Here is a 23,727-nt window from a genome sequence, read left to right as displayed (position 1 = left end):
TTCATAGGCACTAATTGAATTTGTATGCACCTTTCTTGGACGGCCTAATACAAATGGAATTCTTTAATAACCATTAACTTGATATATAATTATACATTTGTATCATGAGATTTTATTAGGCACGATGATATCTATAAGATATTGCTGACACATAGAAAGTGGTTGTAAAGTTATACCTACAGGTCTTTTTTGAGGAGTTGACATGGGTGAGATGTTGAGTTTGAAACCAGGACATCTTCCTTCAATTCAATGTTGTGCTTGGAGTTTTACACATCTACATTCTTTCTTGGCCGACCTGGTACTTATAAGAAGGATAAATTATAATAATTGGGTAAGATTACAAATCATCTAGAATAAATATTAGTATATACTATAAAACATTGTGATGATAATTAGGACATAATAAATTAGGATGTGATAATTTTTGGCAATAGAAAAATTAGAAATCATCTACAATATACAATAATAGCTAACATGCCAAAGATGTCAATCGATACCAATCGGTCTTTTCTGTCCAGGTGACACAGGTGTAGATGTATTTGAATTTTCCATAGCTTCCTCCTTCCTTGGTCGACCTGTTATTTGAAAGTGAAAATTGAAATCATGGTAAATAAAAAGAATTTTATTTAATAAATACAATACATCAGATCATTAGGCAACCTCTTTTTCGTTTCATAGGCAAAGGGATGAGGTGCTGTTCAGGGTGAGGATTGTCCATTAAAATATTTGGAGTTTAATTACCTGAGACCTCAAAAGGAAAAGATGAAGAAGATTAATAAATTAAAAAATTGATATCTATCAAGTTGTACATTAATATTTTAATGGAAATATTAATGTCATGTTGTTGCATAAAATAATTAACTCAAGTAATGGTTCACTACATTTAAGTAGAAAAAGATGAAGAAGATTAATAAATTAGAAAATTGAATATCTATCAAGTTGTACATTAATATTTCCATTAAAAATATTAAAAACTACCACTATACCGGCGAATGATAAATCAGAAAAGGGCCACTAACCAAAACTGGAAAAACCAAGAAACCCGTAGAACTATGAACAGAACCTAGAGAGGATGAAAAACAATAATATGACTATAGAACAGACCACACCATAACTACACAGGAGACATCGGACTTGATATTCATAAATAGGAAATATGTTAACTTTCATATATATGCATGCCCTTAAGACTCGATCAAGATTTGTACATTGCGATCTTCGATGCAGCTGTTTGAGTGATTTAGTACTGTAGTTTATAGAAGTAGATATAGCTGCACACGAAATGCCAGTGCCATAGTGAACTGATTTGAATACGAAAACTATGCCATTTAAAGAATTACTTGAATTGCTTTCCAGGAAAATGAATAGCTTAGCGTTACCTGCAGCTAATAAGCTCTGCACAATATCACAGCTATATGAAGGCCTTGACCAAAAATTATAATAAAAAGTAAGTGTCTTACTTGTAAAAGTGTTGATTTGCTAGCTTAGACAATTACTACACATAGTATACAATTAAAAAAAAACTTAATCACTACAGAATTATCGTACATATCCAACATCATAACTAATCTCATTATCTCAACATGGACAGATAACTTCTTACACGTTACTTAACTACTCTGTAAAGAAAACGAAAACTTAATCTAAAGGAAATGACCTGTGTTTCGTGTGATTTGGTGGTGGCTCGAGCCGGAGAAACAGTTGCAGATGAATAATTATGCTTTTCCTGAAGGAGCATGCCCAGCTTCGTCTGGTTTAGAATCTTTGTTTTAGTAGTTGTGACACAGAACAATACGTGACTGTAGTCCTCTTATGTGACTATAGTTCTATTCTGCTAAAAGAATAACTTTAGGTATATTAGTATAGTTTTAGTTAATTAATTCTTAATATAAATTAAGTTTTTAATTATAATAAATAATTAACCGCTAACCATAGTAGAGTAGTGCTTTAGTTAAGCAATTAAAAGAATGTTATAATTTGATTGGTCTAAATTTATGATTGTTCTCTTATTGGTTCTAAAATAATTCAAAGTTTTTTGATTGGTTCTGGTGACCGGGTAGACTCAGGTATTATAAGAATGATGATGATGTGCCAACGGTTATAGTTTGGGTATTATAAAACACCATATGAAAATGATTGATCGCAAAACAATGAGTTCAGTGCAATACGTTTTTGTATCACCACACTTGCAACTAACACAGTAACCAACTTCTTTACATACACAAAGTACGTGTCTATATTTAATATCCAATCAAATTCAAATATGATAATGAATATTACGCTACCTTTAGTTTGAATATTTACCAACCTAGTTCCGAACTGCAGACGTATGTATGAGTATATTTGCAGTATGTCACATTTTCTTAGCTAATTGCTTGCAATCTTGTCAAAAAATCAATTGCTTGCAATATTGTCACTTTTTTCTTGCCTGGTACAATACCATCACTGTATCAAGCTATACATTGGTTTTTCAATTTTCCGAGGCAAGAAATTCCCAATTTTTCCCCAATAAGAAGCTCTTTTGCTCTTTCATCCAGATTGATATTGATGGACCCCATTCCTTCAGCTAAGACACCCTTCCGAGAAAGATGGTCAGCCAGTTTATTGCCTTCTTTATAAACATGCAAGATTTCTACAGATAGTGCGTCCTGAAACTTGTATATTTCATTCCACATAGTTTGCAAATCCAAAGGAACTGTCACTGTCAACTGTCGGTGAAACCATAGAGTAACAAGAGCTGAGTCGGTCTGTATCAGGATCTTGTCATAGCCCAGTTCTTTACACACAACGAGACCATCTAGAATTGCTTTAGATTTTGCAAAATTGATAGAAACTCTGCCATAGTTATTGTAGAAATTGGATATATGTTCTCCATTATGATTCCTGAGAACACCAGACCCTGCTGCAACACCATTTCTATGTGAAACTTGAGTATTAAAAGCAATGAATCCCTCTCGTGGCTTCTTCCAATAGATCAGAAAATAAGCCTCAGTTCCTGACAGCTCAGGCAGAACACAAGGTCCAGATAATAAATCATTGTCCAAAGAATCCAACCCTGTAATTATCCACGAGCAACAAATTAGCCATGCTTTCCAAACGAGGGACAAAACTCGTATCACTCTCTTAATAGTACAGAGGAAAGCATCACAAGTTTATGCTAAGACATCATATTGGTTACATACGGAAACTGCCTAGTTAATTCACCTTGCAGCGAGACACAGTTGCTGGGCACTGATTCGGCCACTGTACATGTAGTAAGTTCACTTGATGACACTGGAGCAATCTGCACCCTACAAATTAAAGTAACTGACTTATGAGACCAACCAAAGACAGCTGCACAGTAAACTAGACCTTGTCAATCACGTTATGCAATTAAGACGTACAAATAAATTTAACCATAGGAACTACAGTCAACATAGAGTTTGTTCTCTTTCTTCTCACGTCAGGAAATCAGTCCGCATGCAGTTTGTTTAATATATTCATTACTCGAAAAAAATGCAGAAAAGGAATGTATTTAACCCTCCATCAACCTAGGCAGTGTTCTTGCATAAAAAAATATTACTACAGTTTAAGAAATCTCTATTAGTTATTGTAGAATAACATTTTGTGGACAGCTGGTCACTGCTCTTGGCAAATCACCTCTATACTGCAGTTCAGAATAACACTAACTTTTTTAGTTAAAATCGAACCCAGAGGGTGGGGGTGGGGGCTTATTCTCAAAATAAATATATAAGGCTCTGAGTAAAATATAAAAATGTAAAAGGAAGTGGTACCCAGTATGCAAATTATTCTCGCTCACTCCAGCAGATTGATTTTTCAATTTTTTGAGGTAAGATATTCCCAATTTTTCCCCTGCCAGAAGCTCTTTTGCTCTTTCATCTAGACTTACATCTATGGTCCCCATTTCTTTGGCTAAGATACCCTTTTTAGAAAGATAATCTGCCATTTTATTGCCTTCCCTACATACATGCAAGATCTCAATAGACAGCTCATCCTGAAATTTGTATATCTCATCCCATATACTTTGCTCAGATAAAGAACTTTTTGATCGTCGACCAAAGCATAAGGTAGCTTGACGTGAGTCAGTCTGTAACTGGATCTTGTTATAGCCCAGTTCCTTACAGATAGAAAGACCATCTAGAATTGCTTTAGATTCAGCAATGAAGACTGAACCAGTGCCATAGTTATTGTAAAAATTGGATATATGTTTGCCAGTATGGTCCCTGAGAATACCACCCCCTGCTGCAATACCATTCTGAGAAGCCCCGTCAGCATTTAAAGCAATAAATCCCTTTTCAGGCTTCCTCCAACAAACCAAAATATGTGTCTCAGGTCCTGACCCAAACTTGGGTAGCACACAAGGTCCAGATAATACAGCATTGTCAAAACCTGCAATTTCCACAAGCAACGTATTAAAGAAGCTTTTAAGATGATGAATAGACACTAGTATCAACCTATTAAAAGTAAAGTTGGAAAAACATCATAAGTTTAAACTTTAAATTAAAGAATAGGATTGCATATAGAACAGAAATTGACTAGTTAATTCACCTTGCAGAGGATCACAGTTACTAGGAACTGATTGGGTCAGAGTACACGTTTGACTTGACGGCACTGCAGCAATCTGTACCCTGCACACTATGATGAATGAATACTGATAGGACCACCCAAAAACAGTTGTAAAGTGAACCAAACATCATGCATCCATTAAGAAACTGATGTATACATAAATCACATAATTATTCAGACTCTCACTTTAGTCAGCATACAGTTTGTTCTTTATCTTCTAATTGTATCATGGAGACCCATCATATTCATTTGAGCACATTACAGATCACTAAAGGGCAGTAAACATAAGTATTCAACATGCTAGTAGCCTATGCTCCCAAGTTTCACATATTACAGATTACTAAAGTTTAGAACTATATCAATAACTATTAGAGGTAATTGCGTATCGCACCCCCTAACTATCATTCAAAAACGATATTGTACCCATATTTTGAGAAACTCAACTCGCACCCCCTATCTTTACATTTCAAGAACGATACGCACCCCCCTCCGTTAAATTCCGTTAAAATACTCCCTCCGTCTCAATTTACATGTCCCTTTTGCTTTTCGAGTCAAATTGACTAATTTTTGACCAACTATTAGAAAATGTTTATTTATTATTTTAGAAAATAGAAAGTTACATATTAAAATAGACTAGATTTACTTTTTGATGATATTTTTTTTAAATTTTTGTTTAATTAAGCTTTAAGCTATCCCCAAGTCAAAATGATTTTACATATCAAATGATTTTAAATTTTTAGTTATATGTGTATTAAGTACTTAAAATATACACTATTTTAAATATAAAAAATAAATATTATGTGATATTTATTATATATATACACACTTTTATTAAACAAAAATTTGATATGTAAAATCATTTTGACTTGGGGATAGCTTAATTAAACAAAAATTTTAAAAAAAAATTATCAAAAAGTAAATCTTGTCTATTTTAATATGCAACTTTCTATTTCCTAAAATAATAAATAAATATTTTCTAATAATTGGTCAGAAATTAGTCAATTTGACTCCTCGAAAAGCAAAAGGGACATGTACATTGAGACGGAAGGAGTATTTTAACGGAAGTTAACGGAATTTAACGGAGGGGGTGCGTATCGTTCTTGAAATGTAAAGATATGAGGTGCGAGTTGAGTTTCTCAAAGTATGGGTACAATATCGTTTTTGAACGATAGTTAAGGGGTGCGATATGCAATTACCTCTAACTATAATATCATTCCATAAATCAAAGTTGGTTGTGCCTCTTATCCTACAGGAGGTTTCCACTTCCCAGGCTTCAAAACCTGAGCTAGCTGATAGCAAGCAAAAACATTAATATACTCCCAACACGACAATATTCAATAAAAATAAGATTTTATATAATTAAAGAACTCTTCTATTATTTTATAGTCAAGCTATCTACTATGTTCAGAATATGAAATACAAAATTTACCTCTAATACAACAGCAAAAGTAATAAAACGAGTCTGATCTTCTCTTCACCAGGAAAAGTGATAAAACGAATATGATCTTCTCTTCACCACAGGCATCGCATCTTAACGCGCCAAAATGAAGAAAAGGGAAATGTAAGCGTCGAGAGATCTCCTATTAACTTGCTAAAATATGAGATCACCCAAGTTTTACCTTTTGTTTGTAAAATAAATATTTACAAATATACTAGTTATCATTCATAAAGGGAGTATGAGGACTAAACTTGCAGAAAGGGTGGGCAACTAGCCATAATAGGTTATTAGTAAATCCCGATCATCCCACTTTCATGCTAAAGATTATTTTTCCCCAAAAAAATTCATGTCTGAAAACATAGACTACACAACTAATAAGCATAATTTCCTCCCACAGTTTAGTATTCTTTTTTTTGTTTGTTTCACATATATAGGGTAAAACAGTTTCACGACACTGGTTACAATCTGAATTATTTCATGTTTCAATTATACACAGAATATGATATGACTTAGTTATATGAAGCATATGTTTTTGTTAGACATCTTAGGCCCAAACCAAATCTACCTAACGTATTTTGCTTTAAAAAAGGGGTTACCACTACGGTAAAAAGAGTAGTGGTCTTTCTAGAACCGTAACGAGTGTCTTTCTAGAAGGACGAGAGATAGACATCAAATAACAATCCTACAACCTCAAGGCCAACCCCCACCCCCAAAAAAAAAAAAAAATTCCCTTGCCCAAGGAAGTTAGATACTCGAATTTGACATCTCTACAAACTCCAACCTAAGGTATGTTCGGCATCTCTACAAACTACTACCTAAGGTATGTTTGTTTTATAGTTTTAATAATGTCATGTTATTTTAAATTAAGAATCAATGTAGTATTAGTACATTTAGTTATAGTTACATGCAACTGAATAGGCACGAAGCAACAATATTTATTCTAAACCCACATGCCACAATATAATCTAATGAGCTTATAAGAACTTAACCCGTTAAAACCAAGACTCTGTTGTGCAAGGAACATAAGTTCACACAAGCACTTAGAGCATCTCCAGCAGTGTCCTAGTGAGGTTCCTAAAATATATAATAAACAATTCAATTTCTAAAAAATGAGGACTCTATATTGAATGACAACTCCAACAATAATCCCTATTTGTGTTCCCAATAATTATTATAGTATTAAATTCAATATCTATTAGCAAAAAGAAAAAGTAAAAAATGTTGAAAAGAATGTGCAAAAGGTGGAAGCGAATATTTGGTCATTGAAACTAAAATGAGGAATAAGTTAGCTATCACCTATTATGAGGAATGAAATATGGATCCTAAGTGTTTAGGGAATGACTAGGACTCTGTTGGCTCAAATTCATAGTTTAGGACATCAAATAGCTAATCCACTCGAGATGCCCTAAACTATAATTTTGAGGAATATGTTATAAAAATCCACTCCAACAGAGTCCCAACCATTCCCTAAACATTTAGGATCCACTTTTCGTTCCTCATAAGTAGGTAATGGCTAACCTAGTCCTCATTTGGTTTTTAATGACTGAATATTCACTTCCCACCTTTCTCACACTCTTTCCCACATTTTTTACATTATTTTTTTGCTAATAGATATTGAATTTAATACTACAATAATAATGATAGAGAACACAAATAGGGATTATTGTTAAAGTTGTCAATACAGAATCCTCACTTTTCAACAATAATCCCTCTTTGTGTTCCCTATTATTATTATAGTATTAAATTCAATATCTATTAGCAAAAGATAATGTAAAAAATGTGCAAAAGGTGGAAAGAGAATATCTAATCATTGAAACTCAAATGAGGAATAAGTTAGCCATTACCTATTTATGAGGAATGTAACATGGATCCTAAGTGTTTGGGGAATGACTAGGACTCCGTGGGAGTCGATTTTTTTAACATATTCCTCAAAATCATAATTTAGGACATCAAATAGCTAATCTACTCGAGATGCCCTATATGATGTCCTAAACTATAATTTTGAGAAATTTGTTATAAAAATCCACTCCAACAGAGTCCCAGCCATTCCCTAAACATTTAGGATCCACTTTTCATTCCTCATAAGTAGGTAATGGCTAACCTATTCCTCATATGGTTTTTAATGATTAAATATTCACTTCCCATCTTTCTCACACTCTTTTCCGCATTTTTTACTTTATTTTTTTGCTAATAGATCTTGAATTTAATACTATAATAATAATATGGAACACAAATAGGGATTATTGTTAGAGTTGTCATTTAATTCAGAATCTTCACTTTTCAACAATAATCCCTATTTGTGTTCCCTATTATTATTATTATATTAAATTCAATATCTATTAGCAAAAAGATAATGTAAAAAATGTTGAAAAAATGTGCAAAAGGTGGAAAGAGAATATTTAATCATTGAAACTCAAATAAGGAATAAGTTGGCCATTACCTATTTATGAGGAATGAAACATGGATCCTAAATGTTTGGGGAATGACTAGGACTCTGTTAGAGTCGATTTCTTAACATATTCCTCAAAATCATAGTTTAGGACATCAAATAGTTAATCTACTCAAGATGCCCTATATGATGCCCTAAACTATAATTTGAGAAATATGTTATAAAAATCCATTCCAACAGAGTCCTAGCTATTCCCTAAACATTTAGGATCCAGTTTTCATTCCTAATAAACAGGAAATGGTTAACCTATTCCTCATTTGGTTTTTAATGACTAAATATTCACTTCCCACCTTTCTCACACTCTTTCCCACATTTTTTACATTATCTCTTTGTTAATAGATCTTGAATTTAATACTATAATAATAATAGGGAACACAAGTAGGGATTATTGTTAAAGTTGTCATTCAATAAAGAATCCTCACTATTTAGAAATTGAATTGTTTATTATATATTTAGGAACCTCACTACGACACTGATGGAGATGCTCTTATTATATAAAAAATAGACTGCAAGGCATGTCTATATCCATGCCACATAGTACACTATAATACTCCATCCATCCCAAACTAGAGTGCCCCGTTGAGTATGGGTATGTAGGTGGTCAATGCAACTTAACATACATAACTAAAATCAAAGGGCGCATCCAAATTAGGACGGAGGGAGTATAATGAAACAGGAATTCAAACATCAAGTAATGTTCTTATAAAATACATTTTCTTACACAAACTAAAGTAAAATTTTGACTTCAATACTTGTATTCTTTCTTTAGTTTTCATATATTTATTGCATATCTCGAAAGAACCTAAAATACAATCGACATTCAATGATAAATATGTAATTATATGCAAGTAAAACAATAAAGAGATATATTTTGGTGGAGTAATTGCAAATAACCTAATATTAATACTAATAATATATCAATTGTGAAATGGATAAAAACTTATGTATCGCAATCACGATCAAAAAGAATTGTCCAATAACTATTAATTAGATTAATATTATATGCGCCGATTTTATTGTAGATATATACAACATGAACACTATACTCTGGTACAATAACCTAATGGACTAGGCCCAGAGACACCCGGGCCTGTCCAATAATCTATATATCTAGATAGCTTGAGCCTACATTTAAACTCTTGTAAATAAATACACTAGATGTCAACCAATGATACAAAATCTTCTTGTTAACTTTACCTGGGGAAAATTCATAATATCTTAAATTATGTTCCACATCACTTCATAACGGGAAGGGAAAATGTAGTGTAGTCGCCTAAACTATCATATTAGGTCCTAAGCCCCTAGCCGTACCATTCTTGTAAACCACTAAACAATTAAACCCCTAGCCTAAATTTTGTTCCACATCACTTCATATCAGGATGATTTAAAAAAGAGCCTGTATTATATAAGGCCATAACTTATTCAGTAATTCAACAAGCTTTAAGTGCCCAGCACACTGGATCACACAACAATTAGGTGGGAGAAAAACAGTCCCAACGCCCTGTGTTCCAATATACAAGAGTGATGTGTCCTGTGTGCAACTCAAAATTATATTCCACCATTTTCTATTCTAAATAAAAAATAGATACTTTCTTTGCGATTTTTATAATGTTATAATGACTATGCCATGCAAGCAATTCTAAACTATAAAATCTAATGTGGAGGGTTAACTTTACAATGTTTTAACTCTAATTACCAATGAACAATATCCTATATATAACAAAAGATGGTAGTTTACACAATGTTTGCAATACGACCCTTCATACATTACGAGTATTAAGAAATTAATACTTACCGAGGATAAATTCCCACACTATTCTTAGCTTCCCGGACCTTCCCTTGTTCCACTAATGGCAATTTAACTTTATCTTTCAAAGAAGAAAGTCTCCATTTACTAATAATCTTCGAGATAACCATATTTGCATCAGAATCTACACATGTAATAAAGACATTCCACATAGCTGAATTATTATACCTTATAAAGAGTGGGTGGATAGCACAAAAAATTCTAGACAGCTTTTTCTTTTTTAGGTTAAGAACCGAAAACTTGCAATGAAGAAAAGTACCTAAAAGAGACAAGATAGCAGCACGTGCAGCTAAATTCTGAGACTCTTTCTTATTCCTGCCTTTGTCTCCAACATAATATTTTCCATTAAATGTTAAAGATGTAACAGATGCTGAAGGCTGACCATCTGTTATTCCTGAATTATAAATGGGTTTTTCTACATTTACCTTCATTGAATACTCGTTCAGAATCGCCTTGCATATGCAATTGTCCTGTTAAAAAGAACAACATATATTAGATGAACATTTGTAGAACTTTATGTCTATGTCGTGTTTGGCTGCAGAGAGTGTGATGAAGAAGGTAGGAGGAAATATTTCTAAAAAAATGAGTGCAAATATTTGATGAAAAAATTTGGGGAAGAAATGGGTATGAACGACAATGGAGAATTCCTTCTCAAAATGGGGGTTTCGAGCTCAAGTTTAGGTGGTTGTGCAGAAAACAGGGAAAGGAATGAAAAAATTGAAGATTTACCCAGAAACTAGTTCAAATTTCATTCTATTCCCACCAATTTCATTCATCCTAACCAAACACAACAGTACAGTTATACCAATTGAAGCTTACATATGAAGATTTGCAAAAGCAATCAAATGTGGATGCCAGAAATCACTATACTGCCAACAAATACTACTTTCATCACCCATTCCATGTAAAATTAACCATATCAAGATTCAAAGACATTAAGAGCATAAATTTCATAAAATCAATAAAAAAATGTACATGCAATAAGATCTCATACTTTATATGTTTTCCTATGGTTTTGTGACATAATTTAATAATAATTACATGGGAAGGCACGTCCAGGTACTCACGTACTGCGATCTGCATCAATATACAAGTCACATTGGTCTTAATTCATAAAATCAATATTTCGTTGCACCTTTTAGTCAAGATTGCATGTGATGGTGAAAATGAGGAGCTTTTCATTTCTCTGGTTCACTTTCCTACATTTTCTTTGGTAATATATAATGTGAATGTACATAATTTGTAAAAGATAAGACCCTCCAATTTAACACTGTGATCCTAAATCCCCGCTACCACAACTCCTGGTGCTGCCATGAGTTATCACAATTATCAACAATGTGCTTAAGCACAATGCATAGTCAAGATTAAGCAGAAAACAGAAAAGAAGAGTAAAGAAGCATTTTTACGAATTGAATAAGAAATACTGACCACAAATATAATCAGCTACAGTTAATGGGTTTATTAGAGGCTGAGTACTAGACTTTAGTTAGGATTTTACAACATACAATAGTGATAATGTGCAAAATATTATATTTGATTATCATACTTTCTTGCATATTTGTGGTTCAAAGTGTGTAGGCTCTCTTGACTAAATTTTGGACTTTTGTGGCATAGGTAGATGAAATTGAAGAAAAAAAGATGAATTAAATAAAAGAACACTTTATCAAGTTGATGAGGATCAGATGTCTTCATCACGCCTTACTCACCGAGCACCAAAAAATATTTCTGAAGGAAGAAGATTTTAAATAGCAAATTCAGTTGGTGCTATGAACATAAACCCTGGCTGAATTATCCGCATATTGAATTTTCATCTATATAAGTGCTGGTTTATTTCATTTTGACACAAATTTTGAAATCTCCCCTTTATTTTTGCTAATTTCAGATAAATCAAATAAATCAATGCACTCACGTGAAATACAACCTTGCTGATCACTAGTACAATATAATCTCTGAAAAGCAAGTATTAACTTTTATTAAATTCAACACAACCAAGAATCAAGTACTAGAGTAACAAGTTACTTCTTGCTTTATCAATGACTTATACATAGGGTTTTCTAAAGAAGAATGGAATTATCCTCAACTAAGTAACCAATGATGCATGTCTAGGGTTTCCTAAAAAAACATAACTTTGCCCTCAATTAAGGTTTGTAGACTTATTATTATTGTCAATATATGCTTGTCACGTTTTATTTATCCTAATCCATATTGCGGTGATTATCACTACGGTGAGTTTTAAGCATTAAATTAACTATGTCGGTTATGCATAGAAAATCAGATACCCTTCCACATTTTCCCCTTATTCATTGAAAGGTTTACATGTGCTGAAAGATATCTACAAGAAATTCCTGATATCCTACCATATTTTCCATTGGTCTGCTGACAATATCTCTAGTTTAAGTAGTGAGATCCATATCTTACTCTTGTCGTAAAAAGTGTAGGCAAATTTCCTTAATTACATTCAAGAAGCTAAAAAGGTATTATGGGTATTGTTTGAAAGGTCTACTACATTGCACAAGACAAACTTAAGAACTTCCAAGTAAATATTTCATTGAGGAAAGTACATTCAGAAATATAGATATATCAATTAAGAGTATGGAGCTGATGGAACATATACATCATATCCAGAAAAAAATAATTCATAGAAGACTGATGTATAAATTATAATAGACAAACAACTTTTTATGTAATTACCTCTTCTTGTAGCTGACAGGATTCGTCACTGATCTGAGGTCCCTGGTCTGAAAAAACATTGGGGGACGTATATGTTCCTGCAGACATATACATTGGTGCATGTGCTCTTCCCTCGTTAACTGTATAATACAATGGAAGATCGTTTGCAGCTTTAAGAGCGTATTCTTGCACATGGATTTTGAATAAGGCTTTTTGGGTGACAACTAACATAAATATTAGTTAGACAAACTTACTGACATTTCTGATACTCCATAATGTGAAGGGAGACATCAATATAACTATTTTAAGATAGTAATAATTTAGAAAGGAAATTTCCAAACCATCAGCAAAAGTGTACTTTTGCACCACTTTGGTATAGAATAGAGTGTACATCAACTCAACTCTATAAATTGCAGCACGTCGGTGCACTTACATAGTGTTATACTAAATCTGGTGTATGAACATACAATTCATTGTACCTGGTACAACTTCTCGAAAATGTGATTATACTCTTGTAGTTATCGATTCAAACAAATTCATTCCTTTTACATGCCAAAAATTGATACTTTTTCCATATTTTCTCTATTTTGTTATCAGATTTTAAATTTTATTCATTATAAGTATAATCTGTTCAAAAAAAGCCGTCTTTCATAAGTTTTAAAAATTATAGATAGGAAAAATAATTTGATTTGATTTATTTTAAGTTATTATAATTAACACATTGTTATTAACAGAAGTTATTGCTATTTTTATTATTGTATTTTAACTATGATTATTATATAATAATAACTATAATCTACATGTAACACCCTTGACAATGATGAGATTATACCAGATTTGATGCTTGTCCAGTAAAACACAAATATGAAGAAATAACATTGACAATTACCAGGTGTGGACTGCACTGGAGTCTTTGATTGTGGAATTTGAGGATGAGGCTTCGCCAACAACTCTGGAGCTTGGTGGTGAACTGGATCCTGGTAAATAATACAGGTCAGTAAATCTGGATTTCAATTCAAAGGGTAATAAAATTAAGGCTTAATTTTAAATCCTCTCGATTATTGTTCTTAGATTTTCGCGATACATTTAAGATATCATTTTCAGTTACAATACCAAAATGAGTTGGTGACTATTAAAATAAACTTACAATGCTTGAGCTAACCTCCTTAGATCCAGGGATGAGTATGCTTCTTTCATCAGCCTCTACGGTCTTTTTCAGCAACTCAGTTCTCACAAGCTCCCTCAGAGTGACAACAGTTCTCTTAGTTTCAGCATACTCAAGACACATTTGAGCCAATTGGTCCTTCAGCTCTGTTATTTGCTCCTCGGCTGCTATTTGATTTTCTTCAACAGAATTAAGTTTGGATTCCATGATATTGATTGATCTGTCATGCTTTTGTAGGGTAATATTGTCTGTCATTGTGGTAAGATCAAGGTCTTGCATTGGATACCAATCTGTTGGGAAATCAACAAATCATAAGTTAAGCAGGTCACCTTTCTGCTTTTTAAATAGATAATACCGGAAAACAAACAAACATTTTATTTCAATCGATACAAGCAAAACGAGCTCAAATCGTACAAATAAAAAACCTACTCCTCCCTAGCCACATTGCACATCCCTAATTATTCTGTAGACACCCCCAAACTACTAATTAACATTGTTGTCTAGTCTGTTTTAAGTATTTTAAATTAGACAACGGCATATAAACACCAAACATGGCACAAATATAAACAATTAAACAAAACCTTCTCCATTTAAAACTTCAACATTCATTCCCTTCTTGTCTAATACATTAAATTCATGACACAAATAGGTCGTAAAATCTAAACCACCACTAAAACCTAAACCTCGCAAACATTATATCTTATATGGCATTTTATGAGAAAAACAAGACAGATAAATACTACAATCACACCAAAATAATCACAAAAATAATCAAGAACAAATAATAAAAACATATATTACCAGAATTGGACTGAGCTGCAATCTCTGTCTCCGCCGGTGTATGAATCTTCGCCGTCATATCTCCACTGCACGACTGGACAGAATTGCAGAATTAGGGTTTTTAATCCAAGGATTATGGTATTTAATGGGGCTTAATTGGGCCAAATAGCTGGATTGAATTGGCCCAAAATACTGATATTCGGAAGAAAGATCCAGAATAGTGAGGAAATGCGTCATCGGTGGTATCATATCTGCTGCCAGTGACATGACAGTGATGTTGTCAGTAGAATAACACATTCTGTTCACTCGCAGAACTCGAGATACCGTACTTTAGATACTAACGTTACAGGCATGTTTGTTGGTTTAAGATACGTCTGGTCAGAAAATGTGCATATAAAAAAAGTGCTGGGGTAGAAATCAGATAACTGTTTGGTGACTTTTTCGTTTATTTTGAGTTATAATATAAAAAATATAATTTTTTTATTACGTTTTATAGTTAAATTTGTAATAACTCCCTGCAAAAATTGAAATCAGCTTTTCCGAAAAGCATAGAAGGATCTACTTTTTCTAAAAGCAGCTTTTCAGCTAAAAGCTGCTTTTAGATTTACCAAACAGTTTTTCACCTGGTTTTCAGCAAAAAACTACTGTTACTGTCTGTAACAGCAACCCCAAACAGTACCTTACTCCGCTAAAATTGATTGTTTTTAATCTACAGACCGGATTGTATGTAATTTTGATTTTGTGTGTATTTTTTTTATATAGATATAGATTTTTTAGATTTAAACAAATTTTTTAGGATTAAAAAAATGATTCAAAATCTCATGCATTTAATGGATTTTAAATAATCTCAATTGAATACCATCGAATTTTTAAGCATAATCTTAATTGAATACTATCAGATTTTATAACATAATTTAAAATCTCAATTGAATACCCCATGATTTTAATAGATTTTAAACAAATCTAATTGAATAGCCTAATATTTCAATAATGAAAAAAAAAATCTTTTAAAATCTCAATTGAATACATCCGCTTAGACGTTCAATAATCAATATCACCGTGAGGATTAAGGTTTGAGTGAAATGTGTGTGTGTATTTCATCCTTAAAAATAATATTTTGTTTAGTTGCGTCATTGTGATATATTAATTGCATATTTTTTGAACTCAAATAGTTGGACATTATAATTATGACTATATTAAATTAGATTGAATAGTCACTCTGCTATGTTTTTGACAAATGAATAGTTTTATTAATAGAATTGTACCAAAACACACACAAATCTCAAAACATTAGTTGTAACTTTCGTTAAAAGCATAATTATCTAACGGTTTTTCTATGGTGTGCCCATGGGCACACAATAAGCACAAAATTTGATAGCTTTTCCTTGTTTTGATTGGCTTACACCCCTTTAATAATGATGGCCCCCCTGCATTCACACCAACCTCACCAATCAAAACACACCAAATTTATGAGTTTCCGTGCTTAGCATGTGCCCATGGGCACACACTAGACAAACCCATTATCTAATGTGGTTGTAGGAATTAAGAATATTATTCTTCATTTTATGATATTATTTTGTTTACGAAGTATCACATAATACGTTATCTACTCCAAATCAGATTAGCTAATTGAGTTGAGAATTTAAAATATATTGACCGTCTTTCTTCATGATTTATTTTTCTATTTTTTGAAGAAAAATAATATTAATTGAGTTGGAAATTTCGTATGGCCAGCAGCAGCTGACAGCAAGCCAAAAATTATAATTCCTACAATTTCAGAATCACCGGCACATGCGCAAACTGTATATATAAATGGTCTTGCTTCAATACAGACTAAATACAAATCAATACGATTAAATAGAATGATAAAGATTTTGGGACCGGGAATGGACCCCAAAATGGGTTTAGATAGGATCGAAATGGAGCCTGGTAGGGTCGGGGTGGGGCCTAACGAGACCATGTTGGGGCCAAGTTTTGACTCTTAAGGCTGTCTGGAACCTGTGCAGGACTTATGTGGAGCCTTGGCGAGGCCTAAAGGCCCCGGGATGGATTGAATTGCGGTGATGGTGGGCCCTAGATGAGTGATGACATGTAGGGGATGGTTGATGACATATAGGGGTGGATGATGTCGTTTAGCTATAGTTTCCCTTAGTTTGTATTTTGGTTTTTATTTTAGTAGTTTGTATTTGAACAATTGCCTATATATTTATATATTCACTCCCTCCTATATAATTTTATATGCAGTGCGGAAATCGGTAACCGGAATTCGATCTACACAGTAAATTTTAGTGAACATCTAGATTTGATATTAAATGCATCCATGTAGTTTATGATTTATAAATGTTTTATTACTTTGGCTTCTTGACTCATTATGAACCAGGAGTTTGTTCTCTTGACATTGACAGTTTATTTATTACCTATTTTTGTTTTTACTTTTAAAACCTGACCCAAACCGAATCAACCTAACCCAAATTTTAATTAAGTTATGTATATTTCTTTTAGTAAATGTGTTTATTTTATATAAACCGGACTAATTGTGTCTGATCATTCTATTCCTTCTAACCCGACCGACCCAACCCGTATTCACCCCTGACTGTCTTCATAAGAAAAAGGTCCCACCTCCCTTTCTCCTAAACCCTAGCCTCCATTAAAAGATTTTGACGGCCTTCCATTGATTTTCACCGGTTGAAAGTCTCAATTCCTTTTTTTGTTTTCTTGTTTGAAATCTTATTTTCCTTTCAAGAAGTTCCCAATATATTTGGATTTTGTCAGTTCTTTTTTTTTTTTTGTGAGAATTGGTTTTTGTTTTGATGTTCTCCATAATCGAGGTTATAGATCGGTATGATTTTCGTGAATGAGTTTGATTCAGGTTTGATAGTTATTACGGGATCTCATCTATTGTCGATTGTTCAGAACAATCAGGTGAAAACAAGTACATATACTCAAATAATCTTCAAATCGCTTATTTGCCTCTTCAAGAAGGTTCAGAACAATCAGGTGAAAACAAGTACATATACTCAAATAATCTTCAAACCGCTTATTTGCCAGACCAATTTCGATTGTATTTGTAAATGCCATACAACTTTTAATTAATGGATTGCCATTTTATTAAAAAAAGGAAATCTAGAGAATTATTAAATATTTAATATTAAAATATATAATATATATAACCTTTTTTTCCCAAAACGAGTTCTTGTCTTCATCCGAAATGATCAGCCAACAACATGCGCAATATTTCTATGCACAATTTTTTAAAAATTTTGCACCAAGTTTAGGAACCACGTCTATATATTCTTTAATCAGGCAAAGAGCACAATCAAGCTCTCCATGAATTAAACATAACGACAAACTAACTTCCACCAATATCAAAAAAAATATAATTAAACCATGATTTGGAGTATAAGTATGGGGTCCAATTTCTTTACGAGAACAAATAACTGCTGCCCTCAATATTGGTGAACGTAGAAAATTTAAATAAGTTTTGGTCTCTCATACGTCTCATACAATAATAAGGTGTTACACCGCCCACAAACATACCCCTGCCACAACATAGTACTAAACAATAGCATTCAAAACCTTTTATATAAAAAATTAAGTTATCACATGTTACTATAATATGTGAGCTAACATTACTAAACTAAGATACTCAAAACACAAAAATTGTTCTAGAAAACCACTTCTAGCTTCCTAGTACAACTCCGATCTTCCGACTCTGGCATCAAAGGTTTCCTTTTCTTCCTGCATCAACCAAGAAAAGGCATCAGATAAGAAGCACAAAACTCAAGGACGGACAGATTATAGATAAAAATGCAACACAAAAAATGCTTCTGCTCGCAAGACCATAAGACACTAAAAACTCAAAACCAGATAACATAGGTATTCTATACTGTCTGAAAGCTGTTTAAATGATAAACAATTAACTTACCAGATGATGCATATTCTTAACCACCTTTTACAATTATAAACTACCATGACAATTTTTGTAGACTAATTAAACATAATAGACATTTCACATTAGACAAGATCCAATCATACCTGTGCCAGCTGTAAGCAGACATGGTCAGTATCTTCCACGTCCTCTCCCACGGCCACCACCACCACCACGGCGACCACCGCCACTTCTACCTCCTCCACCAAACCGACCGCCACCACTTCTACCTCCGCCACCACGGCGACCACCACCTCTTCCACCACCACGTCCAGAACTATTATCTTTTGGTTTTGCCTCTTGAACGGTCAATGTGCCATGCCCAAGTTCAGATCCATCAAGTTTCAGAGCTTTACTGGTAGCATTACTATCTGAAAATTCAACATATGCTATCCTGCACAATTAAGATACACATATTAACAACTCTCAAGAGGCAATAAATAGAGGTCAGATATTAAAAGCCACTTGGTGTAGCTTGCATTGGATATATAATCCGCGGAGAGGTTTACAATATAATTATATAATCTGAAAGATGACACATTCCTACTACCATGTATGAAGGTGAGAGCTACATTGGGTGGTCAGTAGGGAAATTCTTTACAGAAATACCAAGAGAGGAAAAGGGTTACTTACAACCCACACTAATTAAGAATCGTGCCTTTAGAACATATGCCAAAAATACAGAATACTATAACTTTAATAAAAGAGAGAAAGCATCGCAAGAAGGAACAGATGCAGAAATTAACACTAAAACTTCTAAAGCAATGACCTTGATCTATTAGTGCAACAACTAACTTGACTAAAGTATTAAGTAGCTATGTTGACAGACCAAGGAATAGAGATGACTTTAATGTTGTAATACCATTTTAAAGCAAAACACTGTTAGTGATCCTTTGGGATTTTAGCAGTGTTAAATACTTTACAAGCATATCACAAATTCCTTATGTGGACTTAATGAACTATAAATTTCAAAGGGCACGTGTACATACCCTTTCATATTACCCCCAAAATCCTGGGGAATGGAGACTCTTTTTATATCTCCACAAGATCCAAAATGCTTCTCTAGTGCACTACGAACCTGTCACATGCCAAAGTTCAAGGGAGTAAGACACCAGCATTAACAGTGTAAGCATCATTAACACGAGCACAATACTTACCTGATCCTCACCATCACTTGTATCAAAACCTTTGACATATACTGTTTGACTTTGACCTTGTGCTTTTCCTCCCTTATCATTGCTGAACATTTGTTCGGAAAAAAATTATTCATTTGAGACAAAAATATTAAAACTTGAGTGCTTGATTACAGTTAAGGTACTAGTACCCGCTTGCTGGGGTATATGCACCCTTTTCACGGGCCATATCAAGCTTAATTGGACGACCCATGAAATCTGCACCATTTAATTTAAGAGCCTGCACTTCAAAAATCAACATTAATATATACCAAAGGCTATGTCATACAAGATCTAACCAAATTGCACAACAAAAAACAATTACAAGCCGACTCCAGTCCCTTTTGACACAATAATGTTTTTTTCCCAAAAAGGATTAAAATCTGATGAAACTGAATAATACCAGTAATTATTGAATCTGACCAAAAATGATGACTACTAAATCTACAAAGACTCAACAAATAAAACTGGCATACATCTTGAGCTGCTTCTGCAGTGGCAAACTCCACATGGCCAAAGCCCTTAAATTTCCCATCTCTATCTTCAGCTAGGCGAACATCACCAATTTCCCCAGCATTTCTGAAAAAATCCTCCCTGTCAAGAGTTAAAAGTTGTTAGAAAACTTTCCAGAAATTATTAGGAAAACACAATAAGATATACATACACATCAGATATCTCCACAGAGAATGCCAGATTGCCCATGAAAAGAGTTTTGCCTCCTGTAGCTGCAGCTTGTGGTGTGCTAGGGGTTTTTGTCTACATTACAAAAATAAATATCATATTCAACATAGGCTCCACACCTGAGCATGAACATGCAGACGTACAACTAAAACATGGGTCAGCACTTACAGCTTTATTGGCATCTAGCTTGGGAGTCTTTTTTTCTTCTTCCTCAGATTCTGAAGCTTCCTCTTCAGAACCTTCTTCCTCAGAGCTACCATCTTCAGCTTCAGCACCTTCAGGCATCTGCCACACATCATATCCCAATCAATTATACATAAAAGATATAGTTTTATGACCATAAAATGTACACAATCAATCACTTCCATGAGAATAAGTGAATTGACTATTGGTATTGGATTATTAGACACTTCTAAACCATGTACCTCATAAGAACCTAAATATCCTTATTTCCACAAGAGTTTGTAGTTCAAATCACAGAATATTCAAAAACTAATCACAGAGTAACGGCTCAAACCTCATCATCACCAGACTCATCGTCAGTTTCACCTTTAGAGGCATCATCCTCTCCCTTGGAGGATACAGGGGCAGTTTCTATTTCCTGTTCAGTATTAATAAGAATTTTAAAAGTCATAAGCATAATGAAATTAAACAAAATTCACACAACACCACATCATCAAGAATCAGAAAACTATATAGCAAAAAAAAAAAAGCAGAAAAATTCAACTCAACACAAGCACATACATCATCCTCCAAACCGCTATCATCTGCATCAGAACCATCCTCCGAACCACTTTCTTCGGTTTTCTCCGGAATCTTGACCTCCTCAATCTTCTCAGCAACTGCCTTCTTCAACGCAGCCTCGTTTTGCTTTTGTTTCTTCGCAGACACTTGCTGCTTCTCTGCCACATCTTCCGCTTCTCTCTTCCCTACAAAAACAATAACCCCCAACAAAGAAACATTCAACAAACACTACCAATTAAAAACAAACCCATATCAAAAAAACATGAATTAACAATCAATTACAGCAAAAAAAACCAATAGAACTACAAAAATCAAGAAAGCGCAAACCATGATACAATAACACTAACAATCAAAATAACACTAACACAAGCAAGAACACCCAACAGAACTCCAAAAATCAAGAAACCACAAACCTTGAGTCAATGGCTTGGTAGCAGCTGCAGCTGGAGCTACAGCAACCTAAAGTCAAAACCCAAGTCAAACCCATCAGTCTAATTACAATAAACACACAAAACCACAAGCAATCAACACAGAATCAAACATACGAACAAACCAAAGAAAAGGGGTTTGAAAAGAGGAGATGACGGACCTTAGTGGCTGATTTCTTTGCAGATTTACCCATGAGTGTCAGTGAGAAAGGGGTTTAGAAGAAGAGCGGCTTGAGAAAAACCCTAAAAACGAATAGGGTTTAGAGAGACAGAGATGAAGGGGTTGATACGGGCTGGTTATGTATTTATACAACAACTGAATGTAATAAATTTACGGGTGCGTCCGCACTGTAGGAATTATCGTGTCCGCCTTCGATTTTAGGGTTTGAGATATTTTGGGGGTTTGCATCTTGACCGTTGAGAGCGCACGGCCGGAGCGGTTTGCATATTAAACTTCCGGAAAATAAGTACTCTCTATTTTTTACTTTTTGTTTTAGTAATTTTTTTTATTTTCATTTTATAGGAGTACTAGTAAACTATGAGCTTTCTTTTTTTAGAAAAAGAGTTGTCGGTTAAATTGAACAAGTAAAATATTATGTAAGTATTAATATAAGGAATCTATACTATACTATAAAAAGCCAACATAGGTTTAATTTGTAGTCGTACAAAATTTTGGTTAGGTTTTTTTGGTTCAGTCATGTTTTATTGAATTACCCATTTTACCCCTGCTAAAAATATAAAGAATACTACTAACAATCGATCTCGTATTAGATTCTAAGCCTTATAAAAAGTCAACATAGGTTTAATTTGTAGTCGTACAAAATTTTGGTTAGGTTTTTTTGGTTCAGTCATGTTTTATTGAATTACCCATTTTACCCCTACTAAAAATATAAAGAATACTACTAACAATCGATCTCGTATTAGATTCTAAGCCTTAGTTTTACAATCAGCAGCAAAGAATATCACGGGTCAAAGTATCAGTCTCCCTCTCCATCACCAATACACTCGCATTCGCCTTCTGTCTCTGTCTCCACCTCGGCGGGTGCTTAGTAACTTTATTAAACAGTTGAAGCATCAACAGAAATAATAAATTATCACATATTAATAACAAAACAATATTTATATATAGATAATAAATTATAAAAACTAAATTTTCGTGAGAAAATATAATCATTTTTTAAATAAAATTCAATTTATTAATATTAATATTAATATAGTAATAAAATGATGTTAAAATTTAAATTAAAAATAATAAATTACGAATTATATAACCGCCCGTGCTTCGCACGGGTTAAAGGCTAGTATAATATAATAATATAATAAAGTTTAATTTGTAGTCAGTACAAAATTTTGATTGGTCATTTCTTTTATAACTACAAGTCGTTCACATGTAAACTTCTCTTACTCTTACAATATCAAAGAGTTTTATACCGTTCAAATTACAAACACTTGTGATGTAATACAAGATAAAAAAAAACTCCACCATTATTCTTTTAAATATAATTTATATATTATTTATATACTATATTATAATAAATCGATATTGGTATAATTCGTAATCGTCCAAAAAATGTAATCAGTTGGTAAATATAATCTGGTTAAAATCTAATTCATTAATACTAAAATACTAATAAAATGATGTTAAAATTTAAATTATAATTAATAAATTACGAATTTTATATCCGTCCGTGCTTCGCACGGGTTAAAAGCTAGTATTATATAAAACACAACTCCAGCAGAGTCCTAGCCATCCGTTAAAAAGTTAGTATGTCCACTTCATTCCTCATTTTTAAAGATGGGGAACCATTCCTCATACTATTTTGAAGAATAAAATATTCACTTCTCTCATTTTCTCCCCTCTTTCCCTCCTTCCTCTCTCCAACTTACAAGTTGAATATA

At 33.2% G+C, this 23,727-nt stretch overlaps 2 protein-coding genes across 4 annotated transcripts in view; both read right to left on the bottom strand.

Moving 5' to 3' along the window:
* The window catches only part of LOC108205166 (nucleolin 1), a 47,651-nt gene extending 25,364 nt beyond the window's left edge, over positions 1-22,287 (bottom strand). The window contains exons 1-12 of one of the 2 annotated variants that reach the window (XM_017374985.2): positions 21,990-22,287; positions 21,814-21,859; positions 21,401-21,585; positions 21,174-21,257; positions 20,825-20,941; positions 20,640-20,731; positions 20,452-20,569; positions 20,128-20,216; positions 19,961-20,042; positions 19,793-19,881; positions 18,911-19,197; positions 18,439-18,613 (exon numbers count right to left, since the gene is read on the bottom strand). In XM_017374985.2, coding sequence (XP_017230474.1) covers positions 18,936-19,197; positions 19,793-19,881; positions 19,961-20,042; positions 20,128-20,216; positions 20,452-20,569; positions 20,640-20,731; positions 20,825-20,941; positions 21,174-21,257; positions 21,401-21,585; positions 21,814-21,859; positions 21,990-22,022 — 1,197 coding nt within the window. In that variant the 5' untranslated portion in view covers positions 22,023-22,287 and the 3' untranslated portion in view covers positions 18,439-18,613; positions 18,911-18,935. Of the gene's footprint in view, positions 1-18,438; positions 18,614-18,910; positions 19,198-19,792; positions 19,882-19,960; positions 20,043-20,127; positions 20,217-20,451; positions 20,570-20,639; positions 20,732-20,824; positions 20,942-21,173; positions 21,258-21,400; positions 21,586-21,813; positions 21,860-21,989 lie in introns of those variants that run through there. The other variant, XM_064081998.1, reaches the window with a different exon arrangement.
* On the bottom strand, positions 2,156-15,226 carry LOC108199588 (uncharacterized). Of its 2 annotated transcripts, none has more exons than XM_017367594.2 (10): positions 14,897-15,226; positions 14,078-14,385; positions 13,820-13,907; positions 12,952-13,070; positions 10,520-10,730; positions 10,249-10,384; positions 4,549-4,628; positions 3,774-4,389; positions 3,205-3,290; positions 2,156-3,055 (listed from the first exon to the last, which is right to left on the bottom strand). In XM_017367594.2, exons 1-10 carry the CDS (start codon positions 14,952-14,954, stop codon positions 2,451-2,453), a joined length of 2,307 nt encoding a protein of 768 aa, XP_017223083.1. In that variant the 5' UTR covers positions 14,955-15,226; the 3' UTR covers positions 2,156-2,450. The 2 variants fall into 2 exon arrangements, with proteins under 2 accessions (XP_017223083.1, XP_063938066.1); XM_064081996.1 differs by having other exon boundaries at positions 14,093-14,385.
* Positions 22,288-23,727: the final 1,440 nt, after the last annotated feature.

Source organism: Daucus carota, chromosome 1 (genome assembly GCF_001625215.2).
Source record: "Daucus carota subsp. sativus chromosome 1, DH1 v3.0, whole genome shotgun sequence".
NCBI lineage: Eukaryota > Viridiplantae > Streptophyta > Magnoliopsida > Apiales > Apiaceae > Daucus > Daucus carota.
Note: the sequence above shows the minus strand (reverse complement) of the source record. Positions and strands in the feature narration are given on the sequence as shown.